The sequence below is a fragment of the Cetorhinus maximus genome, chromosome 3 (assembly GCF_964194155.1).
Source record: "Cetorhinus maximus chromosome 3, sCetMax3.hap1.1, whole genome shotgun sequence".
NCBI lineage: Eukaryota > Metazoa > Chordata > Chondrichthyes > Lamniformes > Cetorhinidae > Cetorhinus > Cetorhinus maximus.
Window position 1 is genome coordinate 56,588,480 of NC_135881.1, and position 16,733 is coordinate 56,605,212.

At 45.8% G+C, this 16,733-nt stretch overlaps 1 protein-coding gene across 1 annotated transcript in view; it reads right to left on the bottom strand.

Annotated features, from left to right (window-relative positions):
• Positions 1–1,751: 1,751 nt before the first annotated feature.
• LOC144678651 (type III intermediate filament-like) overlaps positions 1,752–16,733 on the bottom strand; it is a 46,736-nt gene continuing 31,754 nt past the window's right edge. Inside the window, exons 4-9 of the mRNA XM_078538403.1 lie at positions 15,073–15,234; positions 13,897–14,022; positions 3,712–3,932; positions 2,957–3,003; positions 2,381–2,469; positions 1,752–2,264 (exon numbers count right to left, since the gene is read on the bottom strand). Coding sequence (XP_078394529.1) covers positions 2,190–2,264; positions 2,381–2,469; positions 2,957–3,003; positions 3,712–3,932; positions 13,897–14,022; positions 15,073–15,234 — 720 coding nt within the window. The 3' untranslated portion in view covers positions 1,752–2,189. The remainder of the gene's footprint in view (positions 2,265–2,380; positions 2,470–2,956; positions 3,004–3,711; positions 3,933–13,896; positions 14,023–15,072; positions 15,235–16,733) is intronic.

Consider the following 16,733-nt stretch of genomic DNA (forward strand, 5'->3'; position numbering starts at 1 on the left):
ACATGTGATGACGTCGGGCATGCGTCCCAACATCACCACACACTCACGTGATATTTCATTCGGCGGGCGAGTGCTGGAGTTGGCTGCGCACCCGCCGATAATTGAAAGGCATATTAAGGCCATTAATGAGCTAATTAACTTTAAATTTACACTGCCTGTCCAACCTTACGGTTGGTGGGCAGGTGAAAAGGCCAAGTGGCCTTTACATTTTTTAGGAAACCTCATCCACGAGCAGGATGAGGTTTCCTAAAGCTAATGCAAATTAAGTAAAAGCTTTATTTTGAATTCAAAAACATGGCCCATCTCATGTGACACAGTCACATGAGGAGACTTGTTTCATTAAAATTTATTGTCTTTACTAAATTTTTTAAGAGTGCTTCAATCTTCCTGATGCAGCTCCGTGCCTCAGGGAGATTGAAGCACTCTTTCGCACGCATGCGCGAACTGCATGTCAGGCCCGGCTCTCCCTCCTCCCCCTGCCTGCACAGGTAGCGCTCAGTACTGCCGCTCGCGATCCATGCAAGGTGGGCCTTAATTGGCCCGCCCGCGTGAAATTGCAGTGTGGAGCCGATCACAGATGGCGGTTGGCTTCCCAACTGCCCCCGCCCGCTCCTGCCGAGTCCATCAGTCGAGGGAAATATTCTAGTTCAGGAGTGATGTCGGAAATGACTGTTAATACAAGGGAGAATGAATTTATCAACTGTCGTGCTCTTCAATGAGCGGCTGCTAAGGCGCTCTATCTGTCCAGGCAGAGATATCATTGTTTGCGGACTCAAATGGTCTGCTCGATGAGGGCTCGAGCTGTCTAATGGATCTGATTCTAGTACAGTTCAGTCACCAATAATCATGAGCCAAGTGTACAGGTGTTAGCACTTATTCCCAAGAAACCAGGGTCAAAGAGTTGAGGAATTGAGGATTGCAACAGTCGTGTCATGACAGCTGCCAGGATATTGGGAACAGATTTGCATGATACTTTGCTGGTGATTACACACGAGTTGCCACATTACTGGGGTGGAAGCCCGATCATTATTCATAAATTACAACCTGCTCTTGGAAGAAGCCTGCAATCTGTGCAAACCTCAGAGCCCTAACTTACTGAATCTGGTTGTCCATGGGAAAAGAGATGAAGGTGGCATCAGCTACTTGCTTAAAGCAAGCATGAGCTGCAAATTGCCTGTTGCTACCGATATCTCCAGTTGTAGCTTGAAGCAGTTGGAGGCAAACCAGTTCAGGGCTGCTGTGACCTTGAATGTAACAGGCAATCTTGTGCAAGTTGTGCTGCAGTTCTTGTTGCAGGAAACAGCACAACTCTGTGATAGCCTTCCAAGGAAAGGGCAACTTCTATATTCACTGCTCCTTAGATAAGTTTAAATATGTTATCCTGGGCCTGTACAGTCTTGGAAAAGTAAAGATTCCTACAAACATACATCTTTCTATTTGGTCTCCCTGCAGCCGTAGCTCTGTTTCTTCTTCCTCTAAACAGATTTCAAGTTCCAGAAGAAGCTAAAAAGTCTCAATGAACTACAAGCATAAATCTTCTAAACCCTCTGCAACAATTTAAATAAAAACAGATGAGCATTTCTTTAAACATGCTTTCTATAATTGGGTTCCAGGAACTGCATGCAATTCTCCTAACCACACATGGGAAACTTGTGAAAGTTGACCAACAACTTCAGAATGGCGCAGTGACTTACAGCAAAAAAAATCATAAATGTCTTTGTCATGTCAAAGTGTCTTTAAAAGTTTGCTACTTAGTTCTTGGTTCTGTATATTTCTTAGCTGTTCACTTTAGAAAGATACTGTTATTATTGGAAACAAACTCCATACAGAGTGAACAATACTGGTCCTTTAAATATTACTTAGATGCCTATTTGTACTTAGTAAAAGAGTCAGGACAATAAATATTGATTTTTTTCCGAGCTTTACTTAAAAATTGAGTTAAGCAGTGATGGCAGTTCACAATTAATAGTTAAGGTGAGCAATAAATTGAAATTCAATTCAAACCTGTTTGGCTAAATATATTCTTGTGTACCTTTTCTTGAAATTTTACTATTTTTTCAAATGATCTGATGTAGCCCTAATATGTAGCACTTCAAATAAATCCAGACAGCCATAAAGCCTAAAAGCTTGTTCTTCACAAAGAGAAAATTGCAACTCTTATTTTTCAGGATTCATAAATTCAGCTAAGTTTAATCTTCTTCACTCAAGTCAGTAGGTTCACTGGTCTCCTGCAGTTCATACTCGTGTGAAGTTTCACTGAGTACCTGTAAATGGGAAAGCAAGAATTAATATATGCAGTTTATTATAATTTCTTTAAACCTATGTGACAAACATTCATTTAAAATTATTTTTAAAGAATCATTGTCAGGCACTAACTAACCTCGCCATCTTTTATCTCAATCATTTTCATGGACAGTTTCCTTTTGGGGGACTGAATTTCAGGTTTCTTCTCCAGTTCAAATTCTGCTTCTAAAAGACAAGGAAGATAATTATGTACAGTGTCCATATCTGAACATTTTAATTACTTTTGAACTTTTAATTACTTAAAAATTCTTCTTCACTGAAGTGATTAATCATTTCTATCACTATAAACTCTCAGTTGGGTTGGATGGATGAACCATAAATGTAGCCATTTAAAAAAAATATATTTAATGAGAAAGAATTTTTGGATAGTGGAAGAACAAATGATTTTCAAATGAAAATATTGTATATTTAATGCTGCTAAGAAAACAAAGAGAATAGAAATACAAGATTCCTACAAATAACTGCATTAATGTATGGAAGATAGTTCTGATCAATGATTACAAATTATGAGTGAGTATTTTAATAGTGGGATAGTGGTGCTACCATAGTTCTAAGTAACATCTATTTTAATTACATTTGAACTTGGGTCCCCAGAGCATTACCCTGGATCTCAGGAATACTAGCCCAGTGACAATGCCACTATGCCACCTACCTTGGAAGTACAAAGGGGTACTAGTTGGAGAATACTGCATGGAAAGCCTACAAAATAAAGAACTTGGTTAACATAGCAGTTTTGTTTACACTATTCATCCTAAATCCTTAATTTTTCATGTCAACATCTTACATTCCATTGTAATTCACTGTGTGAAGCGTTTTTAGATATCTTGATATCATTGGACACTTATCACCATGCATTTCTACACTCAACAATTAAACCCCATGGTGACAACAAGTCAGAGGTTTTACACTTGCCATTATTTTAAATAGACAAGGAGGATAAATTTGGTCTTTGGTCAGCATAGTGAATCAGTGGCACATTCACTGCATCGCCTGATATTGCCCATTTTGTGCTATCACTAAAGTCCAATTTCACTCCCAGTATTTTAGCTTCTTATTGAACTTCTTTCTAGCCCAAGTGAGATGCAGCATACTATCCAGTAATCTAGACAAGAACTAATAAAGTTTCTATAATTCAAATGTCAGCGGAGCACAGATTCAAAATTGGCATTAAATGAATGTGCAAAATATCCCTTCATGACTAATTTAGGACTAATATGAAAATACAGCTGAACAAATTGCTGGCATTGTTACACACCATAGTTTATACACAACAATTCTCATGTATAGAAGTCATGCTAGTAAGCTGTCTCAGAAACAATTACTTGGTTGCTGAGCTGATATAGCAGCCCTATATTGCCATTAATAACATTAGTCAAATGTTACATGGAAGCTACACAAACATCTCACCTGTTTTCCTCACTCTCCAGCAATTTCCTGTATGTTGCAATCTCAGCATCTAAAGCTATTTTAATTTTCAGTAGATCCTGATATTCAGACAAACGGTGGTTCATCTGTTCACTCAGATTTTGGATTTCCTTTTCAAATTGAATGGCAGTTTCCTGGAATTTGGCTGTTTCCTTGTTAAACCGATCCTCCATTTCATCCTTCTGACGCTCAAGAAAATCTTTCTGTTTCAAGAATACATATTAACTTATTTTCTTCCAAATGCCTTGTGATCACAATTGTGTTTTATTCATGCGTGTACACTGTGGGAGGGAATCCGTCCATTTTCTGAGTCCAAAGTCACTCCATGCAGACGATGTGCACGCATTAAAATGAGTTTGCATCAATTACTTTTCATTACATGTGACACAGTGCCTATTGTTTTATCACAGAGCTCCTGTATAATAGCCAGTTCAATGTTAATTTCTACCAAATCAGGTGGGCATTTAATTCCCCCCACCCCCCACAAACACCACCTTCTTACCCACAACACAATCCAATTAGGTTATTTGAAAATGCTATTACAAATTACATCATGCTTAGTGATCAATAAAAATATAGTGGAAGCCTGACTTCTAGTGATTAAATTGGAAGTCAATAATCTAATAAATACAATCAAGCTGGGTATTTTACTGCTGTGAGCACATGAAATATAGCTAACACTCCTCATGTAAAAAGAAGTACTTAGAGCAAATTGTGACTGAATCATTGCATCAGAATTTTGCTTATATCAGCATGATCATAAATGTTAATTTGGTAAACTGAGTTTCACTGATGCGAATCAGTTTATCGGAGATTTTCACAAGTTGACACACAAGTTCATAAAATGAAAGCTGACCAGGAGCAACAACAACCTGTATTTACATAGCATCTTTCACATAGAAGGTCATCCAAACTTTGGATATTGGAATTCTTGGGGGCTGCATTGATGTATGCGGTTCCTGTGGAACCTATTCAAGAAGGGGAAGGTAAAGGCACCATGGGATGGGGAAGTGGAGGGTAATTTCTGTATAATCCACTGATGATTTGGTCAACCTTATTATAAAGCAGACTTATGATAAGGATGGCAAAGTCAGCAGTGGATTGTCCAGAGGTCCAACCACCCATCTTTACCTTACTTTCGAAAAACACAGGAGCAGGAGCGGGATCGGGCGCGGGCAGGTGCGGACCTGATTGCCGCCTGCGATTGGGTCCGCGCCGCCATTTTACCCAAGCGGGCCAACTAAGGCCCGTACAGCGTAATGCCAGACTCCCGAGGATAGCAGGAGTGGGCGGGCAGCGGCAGGAGTGCATTGTCCTCTGGGTCCAATGATGTCACCATGCGCCCAGGTCCACTGATGTCGGTGCGGCTGGGGTACCACGGCCAGGTATTTATGCCCAACACTGAGGTCAGCATTGTCCTCCCAACAGCCATAGCACAGCTGAATGTTAATTGATTTAATTTTGCAACATGGCTTGACCATTGCTTATGGAAGGATGTGCGCATAATGATCTGAAGGACAGGGATGCACTTTGACATTGTCTCCACGTTAACCGATCCACTGTCCTTGTTCTTCCTTTTAGCATCATTGGAGCAGGGCTGGGGGATGAGCAGCAGAGGCCCCCTCTCACACCTGAGGGGCCTGAAGTCTCACCAGCGTCACACCATCTCTGCGAGGCAGGCACCAGCGCAGATACTAGCACCTTGGTGGGAATTCAAACATCAGCTAATGTCCCGGGACACAGTGGTGAGGGCACTTCACAGTCGCTGGAGGAGCTGGCAGAGACAGAGTGCCCATGGCATCAGCAGTCGGAGGACTTCAGGGGGACAGGCACATGCTCAGTTGGTGCCTGATGTTGTACCTCTGGAGTCGTTCGCGATGCAGCAGGTGCCGGAAATGCGGCCGGGTGTGCGGGAGCATCTGGGGGAGATACATAAGGCTATGCTTGGCTTGATCTCCAGGTGGCAGAGTCTACGTGGACGATCGGCGAAGCAATGAACCACATGTCCAAGCGCAATATGTCCTCCATGGAGAGAGTGGCGACTCTCGTGGAAAGGCTCCTCCAGGAGACCCATCAGGGCTTCTTGGGGATGCGCTCGGACCAGCAAGCCCTCACATTGGCGTTGACCTCAGCTGGTCGGTGCCAGTGTGGGAGATGGTTTGGGCATCAACTTTCCCAGCTCAGTGCCCATCCATCCACGGTGAGCAGGGAGGTCCAAAGCAACCTCACGTCAGCACAGCAGCTACCTGGTGTCTCTGAGGGCACCTCTCAGGGCGCTCCAAATGAGGGCGGCAGCTCCTCCACCCCTCTCCCAGTGACCATAGCATCCGATGAGGCTGCGACGACTGGGAAGATGCCAGTTGTGGAACTGGCAGCTCCCTCCCAGGTGGGGCACGCACTGGCTCCGTGGGCCAAAGGACGACCGCCAAGGTCATCAAGGCCAACAGGACAGCAGAGTCAGCAGGCTGTCTCAGATGCCACTCCCAGTGATGGGGCAGCACCAAGACGTAGCACCCAGAAACGAAAACATAAGGCACCACAGGATTTTCACTGGTGCTTTTGTGTTGGCCCGAGATGAGGTCCTTATCATTTGTTCTGTTTGGTAACACTATTCTCTTTTTTTTTTGGAATAAGTTGGTTTGCTTGACAGAATAAATTCAGAAATGTCACCATGGCTGAGGGTACCTCTTTCCTTCTGCACGTGTATGGTTTCCAAAACTGTAATGAGTGCTTTGTTGGACATTCAGCTTTATTAACTAGGCCCTTAGTGACTGTTCCTAACCTGTCAGATTTTGCACTTAGGTGTCGAGTATCGAGTCCACAGCTCAGGCTTGTCCTGGAGGTCCATCTGTGGTGTGCTAGCTGAAGGTTTGTTGGATTAAAGCCTCCCGGGTGTCCCTGGCTCCCTGGAGTATGCCTGGGTCAGTGTCTACTCCCTCAGCTTTTCCCTGTGCGTGCTCATCCTCGGACTCACTGCTGGGCTCATCGTGTACAGCCGCAGACACTGCATCGATGTCTTCATCGTCCACTGCGCACCCCCCCTTTCCAGTGCAAGATTGTGGAGAGCGCAGCATGCAACCACTATCAGCGACACACGATCTGGGGGGTACTGGAGTGGAGCCCAGGAGCGGTCCAGGCATTGGAAGCGCATCTTGATAAGACAGATGGTTCTCTCCACCACAGCCCTTGTAGAGCCGTGGCTGCTATTATATCGCTGCTCTGCTTCTGTTCTTGGACGGCAGAGAGGCATCATGAGCCACCTTCTGAGGGGATAGCCCTTGTCACCCAGCAGCCAGCCATCCAGCCGGCTGGAGCACTGAAGAGCCCCAGCACTTGGGAGTGTCTGAGGATGTGGGCATCGTGGGAGCTGCCTGGGTACCTTGCACAGACTTGTTGAATCTGCATCCTGTGATCACACACTATCTGCACGTTCATGGAGTGGAAGCCCTTCCTGTTGACGAAGGCATCGGGCTCACCTGCTGGTGCCTTGATGGCCACATGTGTGCAGCCTATAGTACCCTGGACACGGGGGAAGCCAGCAATGGCCGCAAAGCTTCTGGCTCACTGTGTCTGGCTGGCCTGGTCCCAATGGTAGTGGATGATCCTGTGATCATACACTATCTGCACATTCATGGGGTGGAAGCCCTTCTTGTTGACAAAGGCACCGGGCTCACCAGCTGGCCACATGTGTGCAGTCTATAGCACCCTGGATGCGGGGGAAGCCAGCAATGGCCAAAAAGCCTCTGGCTCACTTGGTTCCAATGGTAGTGGATGAAGGTCAATGCACATCTGAACAAAGCGTCTGTAACCTGCTTGACACAAGTGTGCACAGCTGATTGGGAGACACTGCAAAGATCACCCACCAACCCCTGAAGGGCAGCTGTGACCTTCAGAGCCACTGGCATGGGGTGTCCACCCACACAGTTAGTGGAAATCTCAGGCCCTATCATCTGACAGATATAGTTCCTTGAGAGACGGAGCCTCCTTTGGCACTGCAACTCAGACATATAGAGATAGCTGCTTCGGTGCCTGTTTACCCTAGCAGCAGGATAGTGGCGTCTTCTGCGGCCCCTTCTGCCTTGGACTACCTCTTGGCCCTGCGGCCCTTGTGCCTGTGCCTGTCCTCCCAAAGGTGGCTCCCCTGGAGGCTGAATGTGCACTCCTGGTCTCCTCCCCCTTCTAGCCCTCCCTTCCTCCTCAGAGAAGCTGCCTCCAGTGGAAAGTTCAGCTCTCATTCCCAGGCTAATGGAAGGCTTCCTGAAACCTGCAGGCCCAAAAAAGATAACTCACTGCAGAGTGCGGACCTGAAGGTTAAGAGTCCAGAAAAAGCAGCTGGTATGCGTTTTGAAGTACTGCAGATCACACAGGCAAGTTTCAAAAACTTTCAGAAATAAATGCTTGACTGTGCACACTCGCAGCCCCAGTGAGCCCTCTTATCCCGCCCATGGATGAGGTTAATACAAATGTGTCCTACCTGCCTGCCCATTGTGCCCATGCACCGAGCTGAAGATCGCACAGGCGCCAAAAAATCAGCATCGATTGGCGCCTCAAGGGCCTTAAGTGGCCCGTTAATTAATTGTGGGTGCGTGTCGGACATCATTGCGCACCCACCCAGTGAAATATCGCGATGGCAGGCAGTGACGTCGGGACGCTCGCCCGAGGTCACCACGTGTCATCTTACGCACGGACGTGCGGGGCCCGGTCCCGCACGCCAAAGGGAAAATTCAGCCCAGGGATTTCTTACAGAACTCAGGCTTCAGAGCCCAATATACAAAATGTACAGAAATAACTTGCTGATTAGTTGTCCACCAGCAAGATCATAGACTCCACGCATCTTGTGCCTTCTCCTCCTCATGTTCTGTGCACTTCTTAATTGAGGCAGAATCAGACAAAAATTTGCAGCAAGTTACAGAAGCAATTGTGAGGGAGTTACCAAAAGCTTGGTCAAAGCAATGAGTCTTAAAGGAAGAGGGAGGTGGAGCAGCTTAAAGAGCAAATGAGCTGTTGAGCCAAGGGAGGGAAATCCTAGATGCTCCTGGCGGACTGGGTGACCATGTGTGCAGGAGGTGCCTCCGACTGGAGCAACTCGAGCTCTGGGTTTTGGAGCTTGAGTGGCAGCTGGGGGCACTACAGTGCATTCATGAGGTTCGTGGATAGCACGTTTCAGGGTGTGGTCACCACGCAGCTTAAGGAAGTGCAAGCAGAGAGGGAATGGGTGACCGCCAAACAGAAGAAGGGGACCAGGCAGGTAGTGAGGGAATGCTCCGAGTGCATCTCGCTCGCAAACCGTTTTTCGGCTTTGGAAAACAATGAGAGTGACGGTTCCACTGTGGAGGCCGACCAGAGCCAAGGCCATGGCACTGTGGGTGGTCCAGCTGCTCAGGGAGGGAGGAAAAAGTGTGAAAAGGCAATAATGGTAGGGGGTTCGTTGGTGAGGGGAGTAGACAGGCGCTTCTGCAGTGGTGGGCGTGATTCCAGGATGGTATGTTACCTTCCGGGTGCCAGGGTCAATGGTGTCTTGAAACGGCTGCAGGGCATTCTGAAGGGGGAGGGTGATCAGTCAGAGGTCGTGGTCCATTTTGGGGCAAATGGGATAGGAAAAAAGAGAAATGAGGTCCTGCAAGCAGACTTTAGGGAGTTAGGTGGGAAATTGAACAGCAGGACTTCAAAGCTAGTAAGCTCCGGATTACTCCCGGTGCCACGAAGTGGTCAGTATAGGAACAGAAGGTTAGAGCAGATGAATGTGTGGCTGGAGAGATGATGCAGGAGGCAGGGCTTTAGATTTCTGGGGCATTGGGACCGTTTCTGGGGGAGGTGGAACCTGTACAAGTTGGACAGGTTACATCTGAACAGGAATGGGACCAACATCCTCGTGGGGAGATTTGCTAATGCTAATGGTGGATTTAAACTAAATTGGCAGAGGGATGGGATCCTGAAAAGTAGTTCAGAGGAGGGAGAAGCTGAGATGGAATTAGAAATTAAAACACTAGTAAGTGAGTCTGGAGGGCAGAGGAAACACAGGCTAGATAAGAAAGAAGTGAATTTAGCAATGCTAAATGGAATATATTTTAATGCAAGGAGCCTGAGGAATAAGACAGACGAGCTGAGGGCACAGATAGGCACATGGGAGTATGATATCATAACTATGACCGAGACTTGGCTAAAAGAAGGGCAAGATTGGCAGCTCAACATTCCTGGTTATAGGGTATTCAGATGAGATAGAGGGGGAGACAGAAGAGGATCGCAATATTGATCAAGGAATCAATTATAGCAGTGAGAACGGATATCATCTTGGAAGGATCATCAAATGAGACCATATGGGTAGAAGTAAAAAAACACAAAACAGGGAAACATGCTGTTGGGTGCGTATTATAGGCCCCTAAACAGTCAGGGAGAGATAGAGGATCAAATATGTAATCAAATTTCAGAGAAGCGTAAGGATAATAAGGCAGCAATACTAGGGGATTTTAACTACCCAAATAGGAACTGGGATAGCTTTAGTGTGCAAGGTAGGGAGGGAGCAAAATTCTTAAATTGAACCCAGGAGAACATTTTTAGCCAATACGTAGAAAGCCCAACAAGGGAGGGGACTTAATATTCAGAAATGAGCCCGGGCAGGTGGAAGGCATATCATTAGGGGAGCATTTTGGAGATAGTGACCATAACTCAGTTAGATTTAGGATAGTTATGGAAAAGGATAAGGTTGGGCTAGGAATAAAAATTCTAAACTGGGGGAGGGCTAATTTTACGAAGATGAATTACGATTTGGCCCAAGTGGACTGGGAGCAGCTACTTGCAGATAAAACTGTGTCGAAGCAGTGGAAGGCATTCAAGGAGGAAATAGTGAGAGGACAGGGCAAATATGTTCCCTTAAAGACAAAGTGGGGCAACCAAGTTTGGAAAACCCTGGATGCCAAGGGACATAAAGATTAGGATTAGGGAAAAAAAGAGAAGTTGATGGCAGATATCAAGGGCTCAATACGGCAGAGTCCCTAAAGGAGTATAAAAAGTGCAGGGTGGACTTAAAAAGGAAATTAGGAAAGCTAAGAGAGTGGATAAGAAAGCATTGGTAGGTAGAATAAAGGAAAACCTAAAGGGGTTTCTAAAATATATAAAGAGCAAAAGAATAACTAAGGAAAGTGTAGGGCCAATTAGGGACCATAGAGGTAATGCGTGTGGACCCGGAAGATGTGGGTGTAGTCCTCAATGAATACTTTGCGTCGGTCTTCACAATGGAAAAGGACGACACAGGTATAGACATCAGGGTACAGGACTGTGAACTATTAGAGGAAATTAACATAGAGAGGGAAGAGTTACTAGTGGGTTTAGCGGCCTTAAAAGTGGCTAAATCCACAGGCCTGGTTGAGATGTATCCCAGGCTGTTGAGGGAGACAAGGGAAGAGATATCAGGGGCCCTGGCAGCAATTTTCAAATCCTCTCTGGCTACTGGTGAGGTGCCAGAGGACTGGAGGACTGCTAACATTGTCCCATTATTAAAAAAGGGAAGAAGGGATAATCCAGGAAATTACAGGCCAGTCAGTTTAACCTCAGTGGTGGTAAAGTTACTAGAAAGAATTCTGAGGGACAGAATATAGCTGCACTTGGAGAGACACGGATTAATCAAGGATAGTCAGCATTGTTAAGGGAAGGTTGTGTTTGACAATCTTGATCGGATATTTTGAGGAGGTAACCAGGAGTGTTGATGAGAGTAATGCATTTGATGTGATCTACAAGGCTTTTGATAAGGTCCCTCATGGTAGACTGGTCAAGAAAGTATGAGCTCATGGGATCCAAGGCAAAGTGGCACGTTGGATCCAAAGTTGGCTGAGAGGCAGGAAGCACAGGGTGATGGTGGAGGGATGTTTCCGTGACTGGAAGTCTGTTTCCAGTGGGGTTCCTCCAGGCCTGGTGCTGGGACCCTTGCTGTTTGTGGTGTACATAAATGATTTGGACTAAAATGTAGGGGGTATGATCAAGAAGTTCGGGAATGACACAAAAATTATTAGGGTGGTAGGATAGCTGTAAACTGTAGGAAGATATCAATGGGTTGGTCAGGTGGGCAGAGCAGTGGCAAATGGAATTCAATCCAGAAAAGAGTGTGAGGTAATGCAGTTGGGGAGGGCTAACAAGGCAAGGGCTTACACTATGAAAAGTACTGAAAATCAGAGGGACCTTGGTGTGCATATCCACAGATCCCTGAGGGTAGCAAGGCAGGTAGATAAGGTGGTTAAGAAGGCTTATGGGATATTTGCCTTTATTAACCGAGGCATAGAATACAAGAGCAGGGAGGTTATGCTGGAACTGTGTAAAATGCTGGTTAGGCCACAACTGGAGTACTGCGTGCAGTTCTGGTCACCACATTATAGGAAGGATGTGATTTCACTGGAGCAGGTGCAGAGGAGATTTACCAGGATGCTGCCTGGGCTGGAGGGTCTGAGCTATGAGGAAAGATTGGATAGGTTGGGGTTGTTTTCCTTGGAGCAGCGAAGGTTGAGAGGGGACCTGATTGAGGTGTATAAGATTATGAGGGGCATAGGAAGGCACATTATCCGTTCGTAGAGGAGTCAATGACCAGGGGTCATAGATTTAAGGTAAGAGGTAGAAGGGTAAGAGGGGAATTGAGAATTTTTTACACCCAAAGGTGGTGGGAGTCTGGAACTCACTGCCTGAAAGGGCGGTTGAGTCAGAAACTCTCATAACGTTTAAGAAGTATTTAGATATTCACTTGTGCTGCCATAGCCTCCAGGGCTAGGGGCCAAGCGCTGGAAAATGGGGCCAGTCAGATCTTTGTTGACCGGCATGGACACGATGGGCTGAATGGCCTCCCTTTGTGCTGTAAACATCTATGAGTCTATGAGGGAAAGCCAGGAAGACTGGATGGGAAGGGGTTGGGAGGAGATGGGTTGGGAGGAGATGGGTGGGGAGGGCGGGGGGCAGGGGGAAGGTGGCGTGTGGAACTAAGTTGTCTACAAATAATAAAAGTACTATTTCTTTTTACAGAGAAGTTACAAATAGAAAGTTGATAATCACTTGATTGTGACTTAACTACGCTTTGAAGCAACAATTTTTATTAATTAGCATTGCTATTTTATTTCCAACTAAAATAACGTATATGAAGTTCAATTAAAAGGTTGGATTTTTTTCCTGGGGCAGACCTTCCCTCCGTCGGGCGTAGGTGGAGTGGGGTGGGGGGTTGTGCAGGATTGGACATGAACGGGTGGAATCCTGATCGGTGCCCCCAGTTGGGGGTGCACCGCCATTTTACAATTAAGGCCCGCTCAGCGTGACGTCCGCCCAGAAATGATGTGCGCTCCCTGTCTGGGCAGGGGAGTGGAGGGGGGGGGGGTGGTGGGGGGGGGGGTGGATTCCCTGAGCCAGGAGTGCGCTTTTTGTGCATGCGCACGAAAGAGCACACAGATCTCCCAGAGGCAAAGTGCTGCCTCAAGGAGATCGGCTCAGGTTTGAAACATTAAATAAAGATTAGAAAAAAATCACTGGCATGTCCTCTCATGTGCTACTGCCACATGAGCTAGGACATGTCAATTTCTTTTATTTAGACATTTCAGACAAATTTTAATACCCTCATGAAATCTCATCCCACCCGTGGATGAGGTTTCATGTTTTTTCGGAAGCCCGCCAGGGCTCCTGGCCTGCCCCTCAACCTTAAGGTTGGGTGGGCAGGTCCATTGATTGATTCAATTACTTTATAATGGCCTTAAGTGGCCGATGACAGGTTGGCGGGCGCACAGCCGACTTCACTTGCGCGCCCGCCGGCCTGAAAATGTAAATGACGCGGGGTGTCATTGGGATGCCTGCCCGACGTCATCCTGCGTCATTTTATGCATTGGCGAGCGGGCCCCGCCTCCGCACGCTGACCGGAAGATGCAGCCCCTGGGGATTTCCAAAACAGCCAAGACCAACAGCCATTTTGATTGAAGCAGCAGCACTTGCATAATTTTGATGTTAGCAGCATGGTAGACTGCCATGCAATTCCGAAGAAAATACATCATGCAAAATTATGACTTACATCTCATATTAATATGATACTGGTAAACCCCTTGACACACGCTCTGTATATCTGCATATGGGAATCTATTTCTTTGATGAGGCACATAATAAGCGAAACAACATCTGGATGCACAAATTATTCACACTCAGGCAACTTACCGCGCCTTTAAGTGATTCAACTTCACACTTGAGTATCTGGGCCTCCCTGCGGTAATCATTTGCTTCTTGCTTTGCAAGGCGAAGGGCTTCATTGTTGCGAAGAATATTTTGAGAAAGGTCTGAAATCTGTACAATGTGCAATGTGAGTAAGTGCAACTTATCACAATATCTAAACAACGCCCTTTCTTGAATTTTCTTGACTGGTTGTTTTCCATGATATAATTGCCCAGGCTTTGCATTGAGTATAATGGGGTGGATATAAGCATTTACCACTATTATTGAATAAATCAGACAGCAAATTCTCAGAGTAGGCACACTTGCAATGAAATGCAGAAATCCAGAAGTTGCAGTCTGAATTGCCCTTTCCTCTACAGGCTACACTATAACAGTATCTCCCCAGTAGATTCGGCACTCATATCCATATAAGGATGTGAAGTCGCTCTGCTCACTCATTAAACATGCTAGAAAAATTTAGGGCCTTTGCATTAAGGTGTAAATGATTTCTACCGTGATAAGTTACAACTAATTTCAAACAACGCTTCAGCACTGAAAACTTAGATTTACAAGTGTGGAGTCTCATTCCTTCAAAACTTAATTGGTGATGGGGATATTACGAAAAACAGAATTTTTATCTAATTTTTCTATCCATCTCTTATCTGTCTTTTAATCCCATTTTTCTTTCTCTCTCTTATTTTGATTCTGCACAGGGTTTAAATGTAACTTGTACTTCCTGGGTTAGATTCTGCATGTCTCAATGAGCATTCTTCAGTCTGATTGGTTGAACAGCCACAACACTGCTTGTGCTGCTCACACATCCTACAGTTTCCCTATAGATTGTGCTGCATTGGATCAGACGACCAGTGATACAAAGAATTAAAAATTGATCTGAACCAAAATTTTGGGCACAGAGGTCATGATTTGTGACCTGCTTGCACCCGTTCCAGTTGAAACAAGCAGCAAACAAATTGGGAGCTGGATCCTCATTTACCTAATTGTAGTGTTGGTTCAAGCAGGGCCTGTGATGCTTGCAGCCTGAGTGCTGAGCAAGGACCAAGCAGTGTGCACTGATGGCACAATGTGCAGCCAGTCTGAACCTCTCAAAAGGAGTTTGCCCTTCTCATTGGGAACTGCACTCAGTGGAAGTGCTAAGCAACAAATGAATATTAGAAAACATACCTTGGACTTGTACAATTCCTCAGTTTCAGAAATATTCCTAGCGGCAAGTTTATCAAACTGAGAACGAGCTTCTTGCAGTGCTGAAGAAAGGTCAGGCCTAGCCACATCCATCTCAATCTTGACATGCTGATTTTGTCCTTGAGAGTCCAGGTCACGAACTTCCTGAAGAAATAAGATGACTTCACGTCACCATTTGTTCAAACTCTTAGATTTAATGTTTACAGCTTGTGAAATTTCAGGCTCATGAAATTAAGTGCCACAAATCCTGAATGGAAAAGAATGCTTACTTTCCCACCAATTTTTGGCATCAAGTTGGTGACATATATTTTGGGTTAAATGCTGGATAAAACTTCTTTACATTGCCTCGATAAAGCATTTTAATCCCAGCTCCAAGATAAAGCATAGTATCTTTATCTTTCCCAAACTAGCCATCTTGTTGAATGAAATTGACAATTTAATAGCAGTTGGCGTTGTAATTGAGCAATTTTGTGCTATATATTGATTCCAGCTAGGAAATAAATTGTCTGATCAAATGCACTACACTTAGAGCCCTTATAATCTCAAAATAGTGTACATGTCCTTTCCATCAGTTTAAAGCCCATTTACTTTATAGGGTTGCCTTCACCAGCGAGCTTATAAATAGAGACACACATGAAACTGTGGTTTCCTGATACACTGAGCTTCTCCTTAATGCCTTTTCTGTTGTTTTCCACTGCAGGTTGGCACCATAGGCAAAGAAGGCCCAAAGCCCATAGTGGATACCAATGGCTCCACCTCTGATGAAGACCAACGCCAACCAGAGGATGCACCATCACCTGCCTTTCCCTCATCCTCCACCAGCTCAGTTACACTTACACGGATTTCAGAGGGTTCCTGTAAAGAATCAGGGGCACATGCTGGTGATCACTTCATAAACACATCCAGTTGCTGAGGGAGGCCGTGTCAGCCAAGGTCCCTAACAGTGGGAGGACTGTTGGGGATCAGGCCCATGCTGACTCGCAGGCTGATGACAGGCCTCTGGTCTTGGTCATAATAGGCCTGCAGGAGATGCAGAGACAGGCAGTGGAAAATCTGGCAGAGGTGCCAGGGCCTATGTGGAACCTTGTATAGGCAGTAGAGGAGTCCATCCAAACCTTGAGTCCTGTCATGGCTCTGGCATGTGAGCATAGCTTCCTCCACGGACAGGTTGGTGGCTGCCATGGAGAGTCAGGTCTATCTTATGACCCATATGCATGAGGACATGCATTCCATTGCTCTGGATATGGCCTCAGTACAGCAGTGGCTAGGTGAGAGGGGAACGAGGTACCCGGACCTTGCTCCAGGTTTCCCTTCTCCTCAGGGATAAGGGAGGTGCCACTGCACACTGGGAGGGAGATGGAGCACCAGCCAGATGCCTGAGGATATCTTCTCAGGGCACTCCCAGGGACAGTCACCTGTGTGGGTAACTCCAGAGTGAGGACGAAGAAAGCACCCTGAACCTATGCAGGAGACCCTCAGTTGGCCAGGGCCCTCAAGGCCTCAGACCACCAGAGAGCATCCACCAAGGTAATTGCATTCAACAGGGCATCTCAGAGTATCCTGCCTCCTCAGCTGCTGACGTTGGGGTGGCACCAACTAGGCATAAGCAAAAAAATTGAGAGATTATGAGGGCATATGGATGT